The sequence below is a fragment of the Oncorhynchus clarkii genome, chromosome 6 (assembly GCF_045791955.1).
Source record: "Oncorhynchus clarkii lewisi isolate Uvic-CL-2024 chromosome 6, UVic_Ocla_1.0, whole genome shotgun sequence".
Taxonomy (NCBI): domain Eukaryota; kingdom Metazoa; phylum Chordata; class Actinopteri; order Salmoniformes; family Salmonidae; genus Oncorhynchus; species Oncorhynchus clarkii.
The window spans coordinates 15,423,562-15,441,007 of NC_092152.1; the positions used below are offsets into that span (position 1 = coordinate 15,423,562).

General features: G+C 41.4%; 1 protein-coding gene across 3 annotated transcripts in view; it reads right to left on the minus strand.

Moving 5' to 3' along the window:
• Nucleotides 1–1,244: 1,244 nt before the first annotated feature.
• Nucleotides 1,245–17,446, minus strand: part of LOC139410658 (EGF-like repeat and discoidin I-like domain-containing protein 3) — a 210,803-nt gene continuing 194,601 nt past the window's right edge. For all 3 annotated transcript variants that reach the window (XM_071156025.1, XM_071156023.1, XM_071156024.1), the window contains one exon: nt 1,245–3,615. In XM_071156025.1, coding sequence (XP_071012126.1) covers nt 3,466–3,615 — 150 coding nt within the window. In that variant the 3' untranslated portion in view covers nt 1,245–3,465. The remainder of the gene's footprint in view (nt 3,616–17,446) is intronic.

Genomic DNA, 17,446 nt, shown 5'->3' on the forward strand with positions numbered 1-17,446 from the left:
AAAAGTCTGGCAGGTCTAATTCAAGGTCCTGGTCTGGGTTGACAGTCTGAGGCCTTCCTAAGTACATTTCCATCTAATCCTTTGGTCTGGAGTTCTTTGAGTGAAGTGACCTTATGAATTCCAATTTCCTTCTGTCAGTGAACAGTAGCTTGCTGTACTGACATTTGTTTACTTTTTTCCGTGGTTATTTTTTTGCACAACCTTAAGGCAAGATGAAAGAATGGTACAAAGCATACATATTTTGTATAAGTAAAGATGTGTGAGAGGGTGAAGACATTGAATGTAAATTGGTTTCCAAAGATAATACTACCTCTACTCTAAGAAAAAAGACACCTTTGATTATGTGCAAAACTATTATTTATTACAATATGCATTTACCTCAAATAAAATAAAGCCTCTTATAAAAACTCTTTATGCTCAACCTCAATGTTATTATCCAAGTTACAGCCTTGTTAGCTGCTTTAGATTCGTATTATATACATACATTTGCAATATAACTACACACAAGGCAAGTTGAAGGCATGGCTATGTCTATGCTAGGAATGCAAAACAGGCTGTGTATGCAGTCTGTCTCTCAAGTTCCTCCATCGATTTGTTTCTAGTCTACATACCCCAGGAAGCATTCATCCAGAGCCTGTTTACCAGGCTGCAGTTGTAAATCAGGCTCGGGCTCTGCTAAGACACACTCCTCATTCCACCGGCATCGCCTCTTTTCCGGATCATGCTCTAACGCAGGGTTCCCCCAAACTGGGTCCTGCCCCCACCCCCTCACCTGGTTGTCTAGGTCTTAATTGAAAGGAAAAACCAAAAATTAGCAGACACTCGGCCTCCATGGAATGAGTTTGACACCCCTGATATAACGGATGGGGCAGGCAGACTAAACAGATTGTTTTCTAATCAGCTTTTAATTGGTGTGCAACTTCACTCACCTGAGTTACGAGGCAATTATCTCCCCATACGGGATCTCACGTAATTGATTCATTAATAGACAGTGCAGTTTCACGTTTGGCCTTCAACTCACGTCTTGATCCCCTGCCACAGCAAAGAGAATGAAGTTGAAAGTGCAGTGAAGGAACTAAGCATGGCAGCCTACGGTAAATCAATGAAGGCGACACGCTAAATCATAGCCACGTGTAATCAGACGCTGGGAGAAAGCAGAGCATGATCAGAGAACGAGAAAAGACTCTCCTATTAAAGACGGGTAACGTGACACCTTTGCGAGCAAAAAAAGGAAAGCCATTCGATTCACAGACATATTTTTATTGGTCAAACTGAAAGAGCTCTTGTTTGAAGCAACATTTTTTTTCAGCTGTACACAGTATTAGTTTCTGACTCTCCTTCGCAAGCTTGGACTAATCAGCATATAATTGGTACACTTTGCTAGATAGCGCTTGATACTCAGAATGAGTAGACACAGAAACACAATATGGACATCCTGGTTCCCCTTCACCAGTTAGCCAAGGTTTTACAATGCAGCAATGGTGAGTGCAAAGTAAAGGACCTGTAACATAATGTTATAACAAAATGTGCCTGTGGACATGGACATATTTGATACTGTATCCCTCCTAATATGTCATGCTGCCATATCCATTGGTCAGTAAAAATCCTGTTGTGAAAAATGCACACAGGCAGCCATCTAGGATGATAAATCAAGCAAACAACCTTATGGAGACAGGAACAGCTGGACAAGAAATACTAGTAAATAGCTCGATCAAAAGCCAAGATATCAAAATATTAAACAAAAAACATTATGCCTAGCCAAATACATCCATTATAAAAAGTGAGTTAGTTGTATGGCATGACGCTTACGCTGTGTCCATGGATCTAACAAATGTTACACTGTTTTACACCAATAGCAACTTCACATCCAATGTTGTTCAAACAAAATCGCTCTATCAGCGTAAATGGGTTTCAGGATTATAAACGAATAACATCGGGAAACTTTCTTTTTGGGACGTAATGTCCCAATATCATAAAGGTCACTCCAGGGACATTCCGATTGGAAATTGCACAAACTAGGGAAAAAGTCAAGTGGCTTTTTTCCCCAATCATATTGCAAAAAATGGGCATAAGTCCTTGACTATTCTGGTATTTCTGGTGTCAATCAAATATATTTTTTTTATGTTGCACGTAATGATACTTTAAAATGCAACACTGAAATACAGTGACATACTGAAACAACAACTGATAATGTGCATTGTACATATCAAAGACAAAGACAGATATTTATATATTCAAAGTTCTTACTTCGTTTTTTTTGGAAAATGCATGAATAGAAAGCTGTTTGTGTTATGCTGTCACTATGTATTTTGATATAAAAAAAAGAAAATATAATAAATAAAGAAAATATTTCTGTGAAGTAAGTTTGTCATTTTATTAATTTTAATTGCCATGGTAATGTCTGTAAATGTAAAAAAAAAAAAGTAAAATATTATATTAAAAGGAGGGCTTACTCTTAGAAATGATACAATTGTGGGTATGGATGGATGTCTTCTATCCTGAGCTTTTCAAATTGATTCAGAAGTATATTGTAAAGGCAGAATTGGGCAGGATAAAAAAGCAGACAAAAAGAAAAGTAAACAATTCTACAATTGTGACGTAATTCCAAGTAAATATCTTAAAATGCTAATTACATTGAAATAAATTAAAGAAGCAATAAAAAGCTGAGAGCATTTGGACTCTTCAATCAGCTAGCCCATCAAGCTCAGTGTCTATACTGCTTGTTATTCGTCGAGCAGATCAGTCACTCTTTAAGCTTTTGAGGTGTGTATCAGAACTATTTAAAATGCACGTAAAAATAGATCCCTAAAACAAAGCGATTGCTCTTAGGGAAGGAGTTATAAATGATTTGTCATAATATACATTTAATATAATAATTTATGCACCATGCAATTATTAAGTGTTTTACATAAAATACAATGGCATTGTTGTTGTTTTTGACTTGCGTTACAATGTCAGTGTCAGCAATGGTAAAAGCCTGGCTTGAAGAGGTGTAAAATATATCTGTCACTGTAGTATTTTAGTTGTCATCGTTGAAGGATTTCTTGGATAGTTCCGCTAAGAGTTGAAGTGGGGTTAATAATGTCCAATGAAGCATGGTAGATAGGTTTCATGTCGTCTTTGTTAAAAAGTGACACTGTACAGTAGCTTCCATGGCAATACGTTTAAATCAGAGTGTGATTCCCCTCCCCACTCCCCCACCCCTGCCAGTCAAATATGTTACACAAGTTCATTCCAAACACGATGGAAATCTGGAGAGAAATAAAAGACAATAACCACAAACAAAAATAGGACAAGGACAGGTTTAAATCATTGTACAAAAAACAAACAGCAACCCAACACAACCAAACACGTATTCTTGAAAAATCCATTTGAAATTGATTTCTTTTTACAGGTTGCACAGTTTATATTGAAACACTGGATCTGGGCTAGATGATCCATTATTAAAGGGGGGGGGAGGGGTGGTCACTCTTCCTCTGTGCATCCCAGTAACTCTGCACGCAAAGTGATCCTGCTGTACCACGACCATGGAAGGATCCGGACAAATCGGGCGTAGATGGGCGGAGCTATCACGTTCTTTCTGTGCGTGTCATTGTCAAAGTTTCCTTGGAACACCTGCGAAAGGAAGGACAGTGGGAATGACATTAAATGAATTGTGATCTTGAACACCCACACAGACACAGAAAGCTTATTAGCATATGTGCACCTCATAACGCAAACAAAGGGAAATAAGAAAGGATAGCAAGTGCAAAGGTTAGAAGAAGATAAAGAGAGATGGACATGCTGTGTAGGCTACATAATTCTGATGGCTACATTTCCATAACGTCAATGCTCAGAAAGATGGTCAAGACCTGTGCTTTGTGGCCATAGAAAACACATGGCAAGTGGTGTTACTGTAGCATCCTATTGTCATTTCCCTCACGGCAGACCATTATTGGTGCAGTAGCATCCAACAAAACCCAATAGATAGGCAGTTTGCTAAACAACAGCCCAGAAGCAAATTATCAATCTCTCTGCTGATATGTACTTAAGCGAGCGAGAATAAAATATTCAAATATAAACAAGCATAACAAATGTATTGGGATGCACACTGTGTTGTTGATAAATACAAGCCTTGTGTCTAAGTGTGGTTAATCGACAGTAGAATTAAATGGAATATGGGTGATAGGTACCTACTGGGACCGCTTCATTGAAGGCCGTGATCGTTTCAATTAAACAAGCGTGATTATGACTATTTAATTGGGATGTAATGGGACTCGCCATTATGTGAAATGGAAAACCAGTGGGACGGACCCCTGCAGGTGTTGAAGACATTCTGAGTGGTTGACTTGACATTAGCCAACTACAATCCCTAGAAAACCTTAATTCAGACACCTTTCTATGGTTTTCTCAGGCTTTCTCAGTCCTGTTCCTGGTGCCCCACTGGGGGGCAAAACCTTTTCTTGCCCAGCACCAACACATCTGATTCATTCAACTAATCAAGGGCTTGACAATTAGGTGTTGATGATCAAATACAAAGTTCATTCCTGTGGGTCCCCCAAGACCAAGGACATTCAGTCGTGATGTAAGGGAACTCTAGCTGGTATGTATGTTAGGAAGGTCTCAAAAGCTAAACACATTCCGTTTCTGATCTCCTTTGACGTGTTCTGCTGCATGGTGCACAGGATTCCTGTGAAATAATGACACTTGAGCAAGCCACACCGCATTTTCACTCGAAGAATCCTGCTCCTTACTGAAGAGAGCAGTGAGAAGGCCTGCATTATCCTCCTACTGCAAGACACTTCATAGTCACTTCAGACTGCTCAATTCCCAAAATATTCCACAGATCGCTAACACGCACTAAGGCAATTCCCCCACTAGGGAGGATGTCTTCTCAATGGCTTTTCTGGGGCCCTGGGTATGATAAGCGATAGCACTCATACCAAGTCCTTATCATCAGCCCTATACAAGCCCTGGGAGAGTATGCTGAAAGCTCTAGAATTACTGCAGTTCTGACTGGACACAGTGAGTAGGGCACATAAAGCCTCCGCCCAGTACCCTGCCCTGAACTTCGTCACTTTTACTAGCCAGCTACCACCCACCTGAGAGACTGCCACCCTATGTACATAGTCATTGAACACTGGTAACTTTAATAATGTGTATATGCTGTTTTACCCACTTCATATATACAGTAGATACAGTATTCTAGTCAAGGCTCATCCTACTGCTGTACACACCTTTATTCATTTACTGTCCATAATGTCTATACATACCATAATATACATACATATTTATTTTCAGAATCTGACATTGCTCTTTCTGATATTTCGTAATTCCTTAATTCCTTTCTCATTTCCTTTTTGAATTTGTGTGTATTGTTTTGTATTGTTAGGTATTACTGCACTGTTGGAGCTAGAAATACAAGCATTTTGCTGCATCTGCGATAACATCTGAAAGATATATGTATGCAACCAATAAAATGTTATTTCATTAGGGCCAAGCGTTTTTCCCTGTCAGATCACATAGTCAGGAAAAAGTCTTAACTCTGATTTAGTACTGTAATAATGGAGAGTTAGAACTGGTTCCGTGCCGTTTTGTATACATCAACATGGGCCTTGTTATTGTTCATGTTGCTTTTATGTAAAAAAAATAAGTAGACATTATGTAATTCGACACGAGATATGTGGATGTGACCCTTTCGTGCAAATCTCCCATGGACTTCCACACATGATTTGATTTATGACTGTTGGCGTGTGCGTCAGATATGATCAACATGTCTGACGCACTCACTAGAGTCTGTATTTATGTACAATGAATGATGTTGTCTTTTATTGCAATCTGCAAATACATTCACAAAAGATGCCCACACCTCCCTATTCCACAAACATGTCAGGTTCCTCTCCAAAAACCACTCCACACTTACTTAGAGGCTTGAATGCCAAAGGTGTGAATTCTTACAAAATAAGTGTCATCTCCGATACACCTCACACTCAAGGTGAAGACATTATCCAGCAGACTGGTTTAATGGTCCAGACCAGAGTCCTAAAAACGGATGCAAATAGTGAGCCCAAAATGGATACTGTTGATGTTTACACCAATAAACTGTTTTTGAAGACACTATCTCTTGGAGCTTATAGATAATACAAATGACAAATATTTTCATGTTTATTCTATGTGAACTAATTTGCCACACATTTTAGAAACTCTTTGTACACAATCCCCCATCAAATTAATCTTCCCTTGATTCTTCAATTAAATAGGTTTAAATGGAGGATTGGAGGAAATCTGAATTAGCCTTAGTAAAAACCAAAGTATGAAAACAAGTCAATCAAATAGTTATTTATTCTAATCAAATATGATCTCATGGAAGTGTGGTTCCAAATACATGCAGCTATTCAAACATCAAAGTTCCGGCATCGCCAGCATAGCAAACCCACCACTGCAACCACAGTTTATTTTGCTGGAACAGCGGAGGTCTTGGTGGAAGCAACCGACACACATGTTATAGACTCATGACCACACAAGACTCTGATCTGGACCATTAAACCAGTCTGCTGGATGCAGATACAGTGAAGGTCTAAAGTGAACACAATATTCTGATGGAGGTATTTAACCCAAAAAGGCGACAACAAATACACAACCACCCTACAGTCCCTTGAGGAGCAGTTGGAATGGGTTTAGGTAGAGTGGTTGCAGCATACTGCAGTTTACCCCCTGGATCTCTGGTGGTAGTGCAACACAGGGGGCCTCAAGGGCCCTTATCTGCATGAAGAGAGGGTGACAGGCAATCCAGCCTCTGATTGATGGGAGAAGCAGTATGGTAGGTTTAAAAAAACACACACACACACACACACACACACACACACACACACACACACACACACACACACACACACACACACACACACACACACAACTAGGCATGCAAAACATGGACATGTAAGGAATGACTCTCTCTCCTCATGTCTCTCCTCATCTGTTTCTCTCTCCTCCTCCTGTGTCGTTTGGTCTTTCTCTCTTGATCATGTCTCTCCTACTCTGGATTCGATTAAGAATGTCTTTGGTATTCACACGTCTACTCATACAGCATGCTGTACAGTTAAGGACCGACTCTTCATCCTTCATTCTTTTTCATGGTTTCCCTCCCTACAGTTTCTCGTCCCTAGTTCTTTCCTACCGCTCTTTCTCCCACCTCCATTCCACATGAGGCTTTTGAGGGGAGGAAGGCTCAAAATAATGGCTGGAATAGAGTGAATCAAATCAAATCAAATATATCTGTCACATGCTTCGTAAACAACAGGTGTAGACTAACAGGGAAATGCTTACCTACGGGCCCTTCCAAACAATGCAGAGATAAATAGTGGAAAATATATATAAAAAATTACGAATAATAGGAATAAATAGAAAAACAATAACACAAGGAATAAATACACAGAGAGTAACGATAACTTGGCTATATACACGGGGTACCAGTTCCGAGTCAATGTGCAGGGGTACAATGTAACTGAGGTAGATACTGTATGTACATATAGGTAGGGATAAAGTATAGGTAGGAAACGTTGACGGAAACATTATGTAACATTATGTAAAGTTAAGATCAGTGCAATAAAATACAACAATTACCTCAATTGGTCAGGAGCCCATAAAAACAACTGCCATCCCCTCCAGAATGGAATGGTATCAAACACATGGTAACCATCTGTGTGATGTGTTTGATACCATTCCATTCACTCCGTTCCAGCCAATTGAGGTGCCAACAGTCACCTGTACTCCAATCTTTCCCCCTATATTGTCACATGGATCTCAGGCTTTAGTCATTCCCTACCACAGGTCTGCAGAGAAACACCAACACCCTTAACCCTAGAACCGCTAAAGCAGTAATTGTAACTGCACATGACATTAGAAAAATATGTGATTACTCTGACATTTTTGAAGTCATGCCCTCCTCTGTCCTTGACTTTTCCTAAATAAGTCTATATAATACACTGACATTGTCAGAAACTTAATATCACAATAAGAACTGGAGTTATAACCAGTTTAAGGAGGGCATGTCCTGTTTTTGAAATGTTTACCCCGTGGCCCCTCCTTTTCTCAACAGTGTGGCCTGCTCCTCTCCTTCTCCCAGCAGTGGCCTGCTCCTCTCCTTCTCCCAACAGTGTGGCCTGCTCCTCTCCTTCTCCCAGCAGTGTGGCCTGCTCCTCTCCTTCTCCCAACAGTGTGGCATGCTCCTCTCCTTCTCCCAACAGTGTGGCCTGCCCATCTCCTTCTCCCAACAGTATGGTCTGCCCATCTCCTTCTCCCAACAGTGTGGCCTGCCCGTCTTCTTCTCCTAACAGTATGGACTACCCGTCTCCTTCTCCCAACAGTATGGACCGCCCGTCTCCTTCTCCCAACAGTATGGACCGCCCGTCTCCTTCTCCCAACAGTATGGACCGCCCGTCTCCTTCTCCCAACAGTATGGACCGCCCGTCTCCTTCTCCCAACAGTATGGACTGCCCGTCTCCTTCTCCCAACAGTATGGCCTGCCAGTCTCCTTCTCCCAACAGTATGGACTGCCCGTCTCCTTCTCCCAACAGTGTGGCCTGCTCCTCTCCTTCTCCCAACAGTGTGGCCTGCTCCTCTCCTTATCCCAACAGTATGGCCTGCCCGTGTCCTTCTCCCAACAGTATGGACTGCCCATCTCCTTCTCACAACAGTGTGGCCTGCTCCTCTCCTTCTCCCAACATTGTGGCCTGCTCCTCTCCTTCTCCCAACAGTGTGGCCTGTCCATCTCCTTCTCCCAACAGTATGGCCTGCCCGTCTCCTTCTCCCAACAGTGTGGCCTGCTCCTCTCCTTCTCCCAACAGTGTGGCCTACTCCTCTTCTTCTCCCAACAGTGTGGCCTGCTCCTCTCCTTCTCCCAACAGTGTGGCCTGCTCCTCTCCTTCTCCCAACAGTATGGCCTGCCCATCTCCTTCTCCCAACAGTGTGGCCTGCTCCTCTCCTTCTCCCAACAGTATGGCCTGCCCGTCTCCTTCTCCCAACAGTATGGACTGCCCATCTCCTTCTCACAACAGTGTGGCCTGCTCCTCTCCTTCTCCCAACAGTGTGGCCTGCTCCTCTCCTTCTCCCAACAGTGTGGCCTGCTCCTCTCCTTCTCCCAACAGTGTGTCCTGCCCGTCTCCTTCTCCCAACAGTTTGGCCTGCTTAGCTCCTGCTCCCAACAGTATGGCCTGCCCGTCTCCTCCCAAAAGTATGGCCTGTCCGTCTCCTTCTCCCAACAGTATGGCCTGCCCGTCTCCTTCTCCCAACAGTATGGCCTGCCCGTCTCCTTCTCCCAACAGTTTGGCCTGCTTAGCTCCTTCTCCCAATAGTATGGCCTGCCCGTCTCCTTCTCCCAACAGTATGGCCTGCCCGTCTCTGCCTCAAAACTGAACCTAAACTATATACCGAAACTAATTTCACACATATAACAACAGATTAAATAAATTAAGTAAAGTATGATGGGGAGAATGGGTGAGTTGATAAGTGAGGGGAAGCGAACAATGCATAATTATGTAATCACCAATTGTGAATGAAGAACAGGGCGGGCCATTCTATTGTAATTATAGGCCTAATTTTAAAATGGTATGTACTCTATATCAGTCCACCGAATCAAAGCAGTCTTATCAGTCAACTCTGGCCTATTTACAGTAGCCTACACAGTGAGAGCGTACGGAATAGTACATTCTGAATGCCTTTCAATATCTGGGATAATTCCACATCGCCTAGCAGGTGAGCGAGTGTCGGAGAATGTGGTGATGAGACTTGTGGAACTTTATGTAGGCAAGGGGAGAAATGTCAACACGGACAATTTCTTCACTTCACGGTTATTGGCGAACAAGTTGCTTGAAAAGTCTGGCCGGCACCATGAACAAAGTGAGATGGGAGCTCTCTCCTTCTGTGCAAAATAAGGCACCAGCACAGCCATTGTACTCCACAATGGTGCACTCCACAAATGTGCTGAAGAATGACAAGACACCGTGTACGGGGACACAAAGAACAAAACCGGATACTATTACGCACCACTGACCGTCAAAGTGTGTCAAGCAAGTAAAAATGACAAAAATGTTGTCACCTGTTAGGACAAGGGACAACAGCTAAAGTAAATCCAACTGCTGCCATTACGTGAAGATGCCCACAAGCACGAGTTGATAATAATTGACCATTTTTTACTGCTGTTATATTGACACTTATTGTACATTCATTATAATACATTTTTTTTTGTTTCACTATTTATCAAGGCCACTTGGGGTTTATTTTGATGTTTAGGCTACTGATGTGTTCATCATTTGACCGCGCGTCTTTTGACCATTCGTTTTGGTATTTGGGGTATTTTATTTATCTATGTTGTTGTTATAAAAATAAGCTGTTACCATGTTCCAAAACATATGCTTTCTGTTTCACCTGAATTTTGTTTTGTTTTTACATATAGCCTAGAGTAACATAAACTAATGAAAATGCTTTTATTTGAAATAAAATAAATAAATCATACTCTGTTACTCAAGGCCTTCATAAACACAAACAAATTATTATTTTGACATGGCATACAGTGGGGAGAACAAGTATTTGATACACTGCCGATTTTACAGGTTTTCCTACTTACAAAGCATGACAGCATGTCTGTCATTTTTATCATAGGTACACTTCAACTGTGAGAGAAGGAATCTAAAACAAAAATCCAGAAAATCACATTGTATGATTTTTAAGTAATTAATTTGCATTTTATTGCATGACATAAGTATTTGATACATCAGAAAAGCAGAACTTAATATTTGGCACAGAAACCTTTGTTTGCAATTACAGAGATCATACATTTCCTGTAGTTCTTGACCAGGTTTCCACACACTGCAGCAGGGATTTTGGCCCACTCCTCCATACAGACCTTCTCCAGATCCTTCAGGTTTCGGGGCTGTCGCTGGGCAATACGGACTTTCAGCTTCCTCCAAAGATTTTCTATTGGGTTCAGGTCTGGAGACTGGCTAGGCCACTCCAGGATCTTGAGATGCTTCTTACGGAGCCACTCCTTAGTTGCCCTGGCTGTGTGTTTCGGGTCGTTGTCATGCTGGAAGACCCAGCCACAACCCATCTTCAATGCTCTTACTGAGGGAAGGAGGTTGTTGGCCAAGATCTTGCGATACATGGCCCCATCCATCCTCCCCTCAATAGGGTGCAGTCGTCCTGTCCCCTTTGCAGAAAAGCATCCCCAAAGAATGATGTTTCCACCTCCATGCTTCACGGTTGGGATGGTGTTCTTGGGGTTGTACTCATCCTTCTTCTTCCTCCAAAAACAGAAAGTGGAGTTTAGACCAAAAAGCTCTGTTTTTGTCTCATCAGATCACATGACCTTCTCCCACTCCTCCTCTGGATCATCCAGATGGTCATTGGCAAACTTCAGACGGGCCTAGACATGCACTGACTTGAGCAGGGGGATCTTGCGTGCACTGCAGGATTTTAATCCATGACAGCGTAGTGTGTTACTAATGGTTTTCTTTGAGACTGTGGTCCCAGATCTCTTCAGGTCATTGACCAGGTCCTGCCGTGTAGTTCTGGGCTGATCCCTCACCTTCCTCATGATCATTGATGCCCCACGAAGTGAGATCTTGGATGGAGCCCCAGACCGAGGGTGACTGACCGTTATCTTGAACTTCTTCCATTTTCTAATAATTGCGCCAAGAGTTGTTGCCTTCTCACCAAGCTGCTTGCCTATTATCCTGTAGCCCATCCCAGCCCTGTGCAGGTCTACAATTTTATCCCTGATGTCCTTACACAGCTCCCTGGTCTTGGCCAGTGTGGAGAGGTTGGAGTCTGTTTGATTGAGTGTGTGGACAGGTGTCTTTTATACAGGTAACGAGTTCAAACAGGTGCAGTTAATACAGGTAATGAGTGGAGAACAGGAGGGCGTCTTAAAGAAAAACTAAGAGGTCTGTGAGAGCCGGAATTCTTACTGGTTGGTAGGTGATCAAATACTTATGTCATGCAATAAAATGCAAATGAATTACTTAAAAATCATACCATGTGATTTTCTGGATTTTTGTTTTAGTAACAGTTGAAGTGTACCTATGATAAAAATTACGTAGGAAAACCTGCAAAATCGGCAGTGTATCAAAATACTTGTTCTCCCCACTGTATATGAAATACAGTGCCTTGCGAAAGTATTTGGCCCCCTTGAACTTTGCAACCTTTTGCCACATTTCAGGCTTCAAACATAAAGATATAAAACTGTATTTTTTTGTGAAGAATCAACAACAAGTGGGACACAATCATGAAGTGGAACGACATTTATTGGATATTTCAAACTTTTTTAACAAATCAAAAACTGAAAAATTAGGCGTGCAAAATTATTCAGCCCCTTTACTTTCAGTGCAGCAAACTCTCTCCAGAAGTTCAGTGAGGATCTCTGAATGATCCAATGTTGACCTAAATGACTAATGATGATAAATACAATCCACCTGTGTGTAATCAAGTCTCCGTATAAATGCACCTGCACTGTGATAGTCTCAGAGGTCCGTTAAAAGCGCAGAGAGCATCATGAAGAACAAGGAACACACCAGGCAGGTCCGAGATACTGTTGTGAAGAAGTTTAAAGCCGGATTTGGATACAAAAAGATTTCCCAAGCTTTAAACATCCCAAGGAGCACTGTGCAAGCGATAAGATTGAAATGGACGTCCCTCTAAACTTTCAGCTCATACAAGGAGAAGACTGATCAGAGATGCAGCCAAGAGGCCCATGATCACTCTGGATGAACTGCAGAGATCTACAGCTGAGGTGGGAGACTCTGTCCATAGGACAACAATCAGTCGTATATTGCACAAATCTGGCCTTTATGGAAGAGTGGCAAGAAGAAAGCCATTTCTTAAAGATATCCATAAAAAGTGTCGTTTAAAGTTTGCCACAAGCCACCTGGGAGACACACCAAACATGTGGAAGAAGGTGCTCTGGTCAGATGAAACCAAAATTGAACTTTTTGGCAACAATGCAAAACGTTATGTTTGGCGTAAAAGCAACACAGCTGAACACACCATCCCCACTGTCAAACATGGTGGTGGCAGCATCATGGTTTGGGCCTGCTTTTCTTCAGCAGGGACAGGGAAGATGGTTAAAATTGATGGGAAGATGGATGGAGCCAAATACAGGACCATTCTGGAAGAAAACCTGATGGAGTCTGCAAAAGACCTGAGACTGGGACGGAGATTTGTCTTCCAACAAGACAATGATCCAAAACATAAAGCAAAATCTACAATGGAATGGTTCAAAAATAAACATATCCAGGTGTTAGAATGGCCAAGTAAAAGTCCAGACCTGAATCCAATTGAGAATCTGTGGAAAGAACTGAAAACTGCTGTTCACAAATGCTCTCCATCCAACCTCACTGAGCTCGAGCTGTTTTGCAAGGAGGAATGGGGAAAAATTTCAGTCTCTCGATGTGCAAAACTGATAGAGACATACCCCAAGCGACTTACAGCTGTAATCGCAGCAAAAGGTGGCGCTACAAAGTATTAACTTAAGGGGGCTGAATAATTTTGCACGCCCAATATTTCAGTTTTTGATTTGTTAAAAAAGTTTGAAATATCCAATAAATGTTGTTCCACTTCATGATTGTGTCCCACTTGTTGTTGATTCTTCACAAAAAAATACAGTTTTATATCTTTATGTTTGAAGCCTGAAATGTGGCAAAAGGTCGCAAAGTTCAAGCGGGCCGAATACTTTCGCAAGGCACTGTATGTTTTTTGAAAATATGGAATCTGATGATCATGATAAGGTGCTTAAGGATCAATTTCACAGTTTTGTAGTTGCAAAATGGCTGAACAAGCATCTAGGAGTAGCGGATGGCTAGCTTATTAGTTCACAGTGACCTTCACCGTCACCTTCCGGAAGAGCCAAAGTACAGACATCCCTGACAGATAGATACCTTCGTTTTATCGAACTGTAGTATATTATATACTAGTGTTGGTAGCTTTATGAGTATGCTATGTTATTGTGATAATATTGAATCCGGAGCGGCTTGGTACTTGCATCGGCATTGTGGTTTCAGAGCAGACAATAGAACAGAACTACCAGTAAGATTTTGTGGAAACTATGAATGCAGTTAACTAGCCTCCATCCAGACTGCTGTGTGTATAAGCTACTGTGCTGTATGAATGCAGTTAACTAGCCTCCATCCAGACTGCTGTGTGTATAAGCTACTGTACTGTATGAATGCAGTTAACTAGCCTCCATCCAGACTGCCGTGTGTATAAGCTACTGTACTGTAGGAATGCAGTTAACTAGCCTCCATCCAGACTGCTGTGTGTATAAGCTACTGTACTGTATGAATGCAGTTAACTAGCCTCCATTCAGACTGCTGTGTGTATAAGCTACTGTACTGTATGAATGCAGTTAACTAGCCTCCATCCAGACTGCTGTGTGTATAAGCTACTGTACTGTATGAATGCAGTTTAGCCTCCATCCAGACTGCTGTGTGTATAAGCTACTGTACTGTATGAATGCAGTTTAGCCTCCATCCAGACTGCTGTGTGTATACGCTACTGTACTGTATGAATGCAGTTTAGCCTCCATCCAGACTACTGTGTGTATTTCTTTTATTATTTCACCTTTATTTAACCAGGTAGAGCAGTTGAGAACAAGTTCTCATTTACAACCGCGACCTGGCCAAGACAAAGCAAAGCAGTGCGACAAAAACAATACACACATGGGATAAACAATCGTACAGTCAATTTAAAACATTTTTATTTCACCTTTATTTAACCAGGTAGGCCAGTTGAGAACAAGTTCTCATTTACAACTGTGCCCTTTCCAATTGGGCTGAATAATTTTGCACGCCCAATTTTTCAGTTTTTGATTTGTTAAAAAAGTTTGAAATATCCAATAAATGTCGTTCCACTTCATGATTGTGTCCCACTTGTTGTTGATTCTTCACAAAAAAATACAGTTTTATATCTTTATGTTTGAAGCCTGAAATGTGGCAAAAGGTCGCAAAGTTCAAGGGGGCTGAATACTTTCGCAAGGCACTGTATATCAATTGCTCTGCTGGAATGTTGCAGTCAGAATGACTCCTCATTAGTTTAGTTCCATCGAGGCCCAGAGGTTCTAGTGTTAAAACCTCTTCATCCTACCCCCTCCTTTTTCGAACATTCTGTTAAAAATCGCGCAACTTTTCAGCGTCCTGCTACTCATGCCAGGAATATAGTATATGCATATGATTAGTATGTGTGGATAGAAAACACTCTGAAGTTTCTAAAACTGGTTAAATCACGGCTGTGACTATAACAGATCGTGTGTTTCATCGAAAAGCGCAAGAAAAACTGCTCACTGAAAGCTAAAAATAATATCCATGCGTCACTTTCATGGGTTGTTAAAAGGGCACAAAATTAATTATGGACCTGCATGCAATTCCTACAGATTCCACACGATGTCGCCATTGTCGTCATTTTCCGGGGAGTTTTTTTGTTGGTAAATCCAACTAACTGGATTCCATTTCTTCCGGTCTCCGCCAGGATGTTTTGAAGTGCACATTTTCAGCCATTGATTTGAAGACGAGGAGCTATTGAATACACATCGCCCTGTAATCATTTTGATAGATTATTAACGTTTACTAATACCTAAAGTTGGATTACAAAAGTATTTCGAAGTGTTTTGTGAAAGTTTATCGTCAACTTTTTTAATTTAAAAAAATGACGCTGCGTTTTAAAACGATGTTTTTTTCTGAATTACACAGCTTCCATAGATAGCTATTTTGGGTATATATGGACCGATTTAATCGAAAAAAAGACCCAATAGTGATGTTTATGGGGCATATAGGAGTGCCAAGAAAGAAGCTCGTCAAAGGTAATGAATGTTTTATATTTTATTTCTGCGTTTTGTGTAGCGCCGGCTACGCTAAATCTTTGTTTACGTCGCATTCAGGCATTTTGGGGTGTTGCATGCTATCAGATAATAGCTTCTCATGCTTTCGCCGAAAAGCATTTTAAAAATCTGACTTGTTGGCTAGATTCACCGAGTGTAGCTTTAATTCAATACCCTGCATGTGTATTTTGATGAACGTTTGAGTTTTAACGAGTACATTTAGCATTTAGCGTAGCGCATTTGCATTTCCAGGTGCCTACTTGAGACATCTGCGTCTCAAGTAGGAGCAAGAAGTTTTAACAAGTATCAGAGCTCGGCCCTCTCCCGGTCATCCATTCCCTCCCCTCTCTCCTGTGCCTGACCAGGCCCACCGATCAGAATACCTGAGTAGGAGAATACCTGATTAAACTGCTTAAAAACACAGGGGAATAAAAAAAGAGAGAAATATTCAACGTCACTTTACCTTATCCGCACTTCTTACACCTGCACTTTAATGTGTCTTTTCTATCTAACTCTCTGGCTAAATCTCACAGGCAGCCTGACTCGGCACAGTGTCCTGAAAGACATTAACTCAACATGGTAAGACATTAACTCAACATTGGAGTGTAGTGCTGACAGGGTGCAGTGGAAGTCTTCATTCCACAGAAGGGATTTTGCTCTTGGATTGTTAACTTGTTAGTTGAAGTGATGAGCATGCGATTTGAGGTGCAACAGGTACAGAAATAAAGGCTAAGTAAAAAGTAAAAAAAAGAGTAAAAAGTAAAAAAAATCCAGACAATAAGAGTGCAATAGATTGGAAGGTTACTATTGCTATGGATATATCTATAAATCCATTATTGGGGACTTTCTTAGCCGTTTTCTGCTCACTATTGACGGCAATAAGAGTGCAATAGATTGCAATGTTGCTTCTGCTATGGATATTTCTAGAAATCCATTATTGGGGACTTTCTTAACCGTTTTCAGCTCACTATTAACATTTCTATGACTCCATTCTCTCCACAGCAGTGCAATTTGTGACATGTTCCACCTCCTAAAAACAAAGAAGAGTGGTCATATCCCATCAAGTTTCGGTGCAGAGATGCAATTTACAGTAGATTTAATAGAGCAATACACCAAATATTGAAGCTCATTCTATCATGGAGGAATGTTGGAGAATAAAAAACATTTTGGAGAAGGGCCTGTATCAAATCTTACACGTTGTTAAACCGTTCTGTATGGACCTAAAATCTTTACCCTTGCTATAATTGTACAGTTTAATTGAAGTCTATTGGGCTCGGGAGAAGAGAACCGGTGGTATCAATTGCAGGAGTTCTGCCACAACGGTAATATAGCAGACACAAGATACAGTTGAGGTATTACAACAGGGAGGCCAGCAAGAATAGAAAAACAGCAGTTGATTGAAATATGACAAGGATCTCTCCGGAGCCGTCCAGAGACTTTCACACTGTCAGGCTCTCTCTATGAAACAAACAGGGTGGAACAAGAGATGTGCAGGACCACTAAAAAAGAACAAACAGTAACAAACAGTGAGAAAGAGGAGAAGAGAAAGTGAAAAAGAGGATGAAGCCTACTGACTTGCTCTTGTGGTTTTACTTGGAAAAT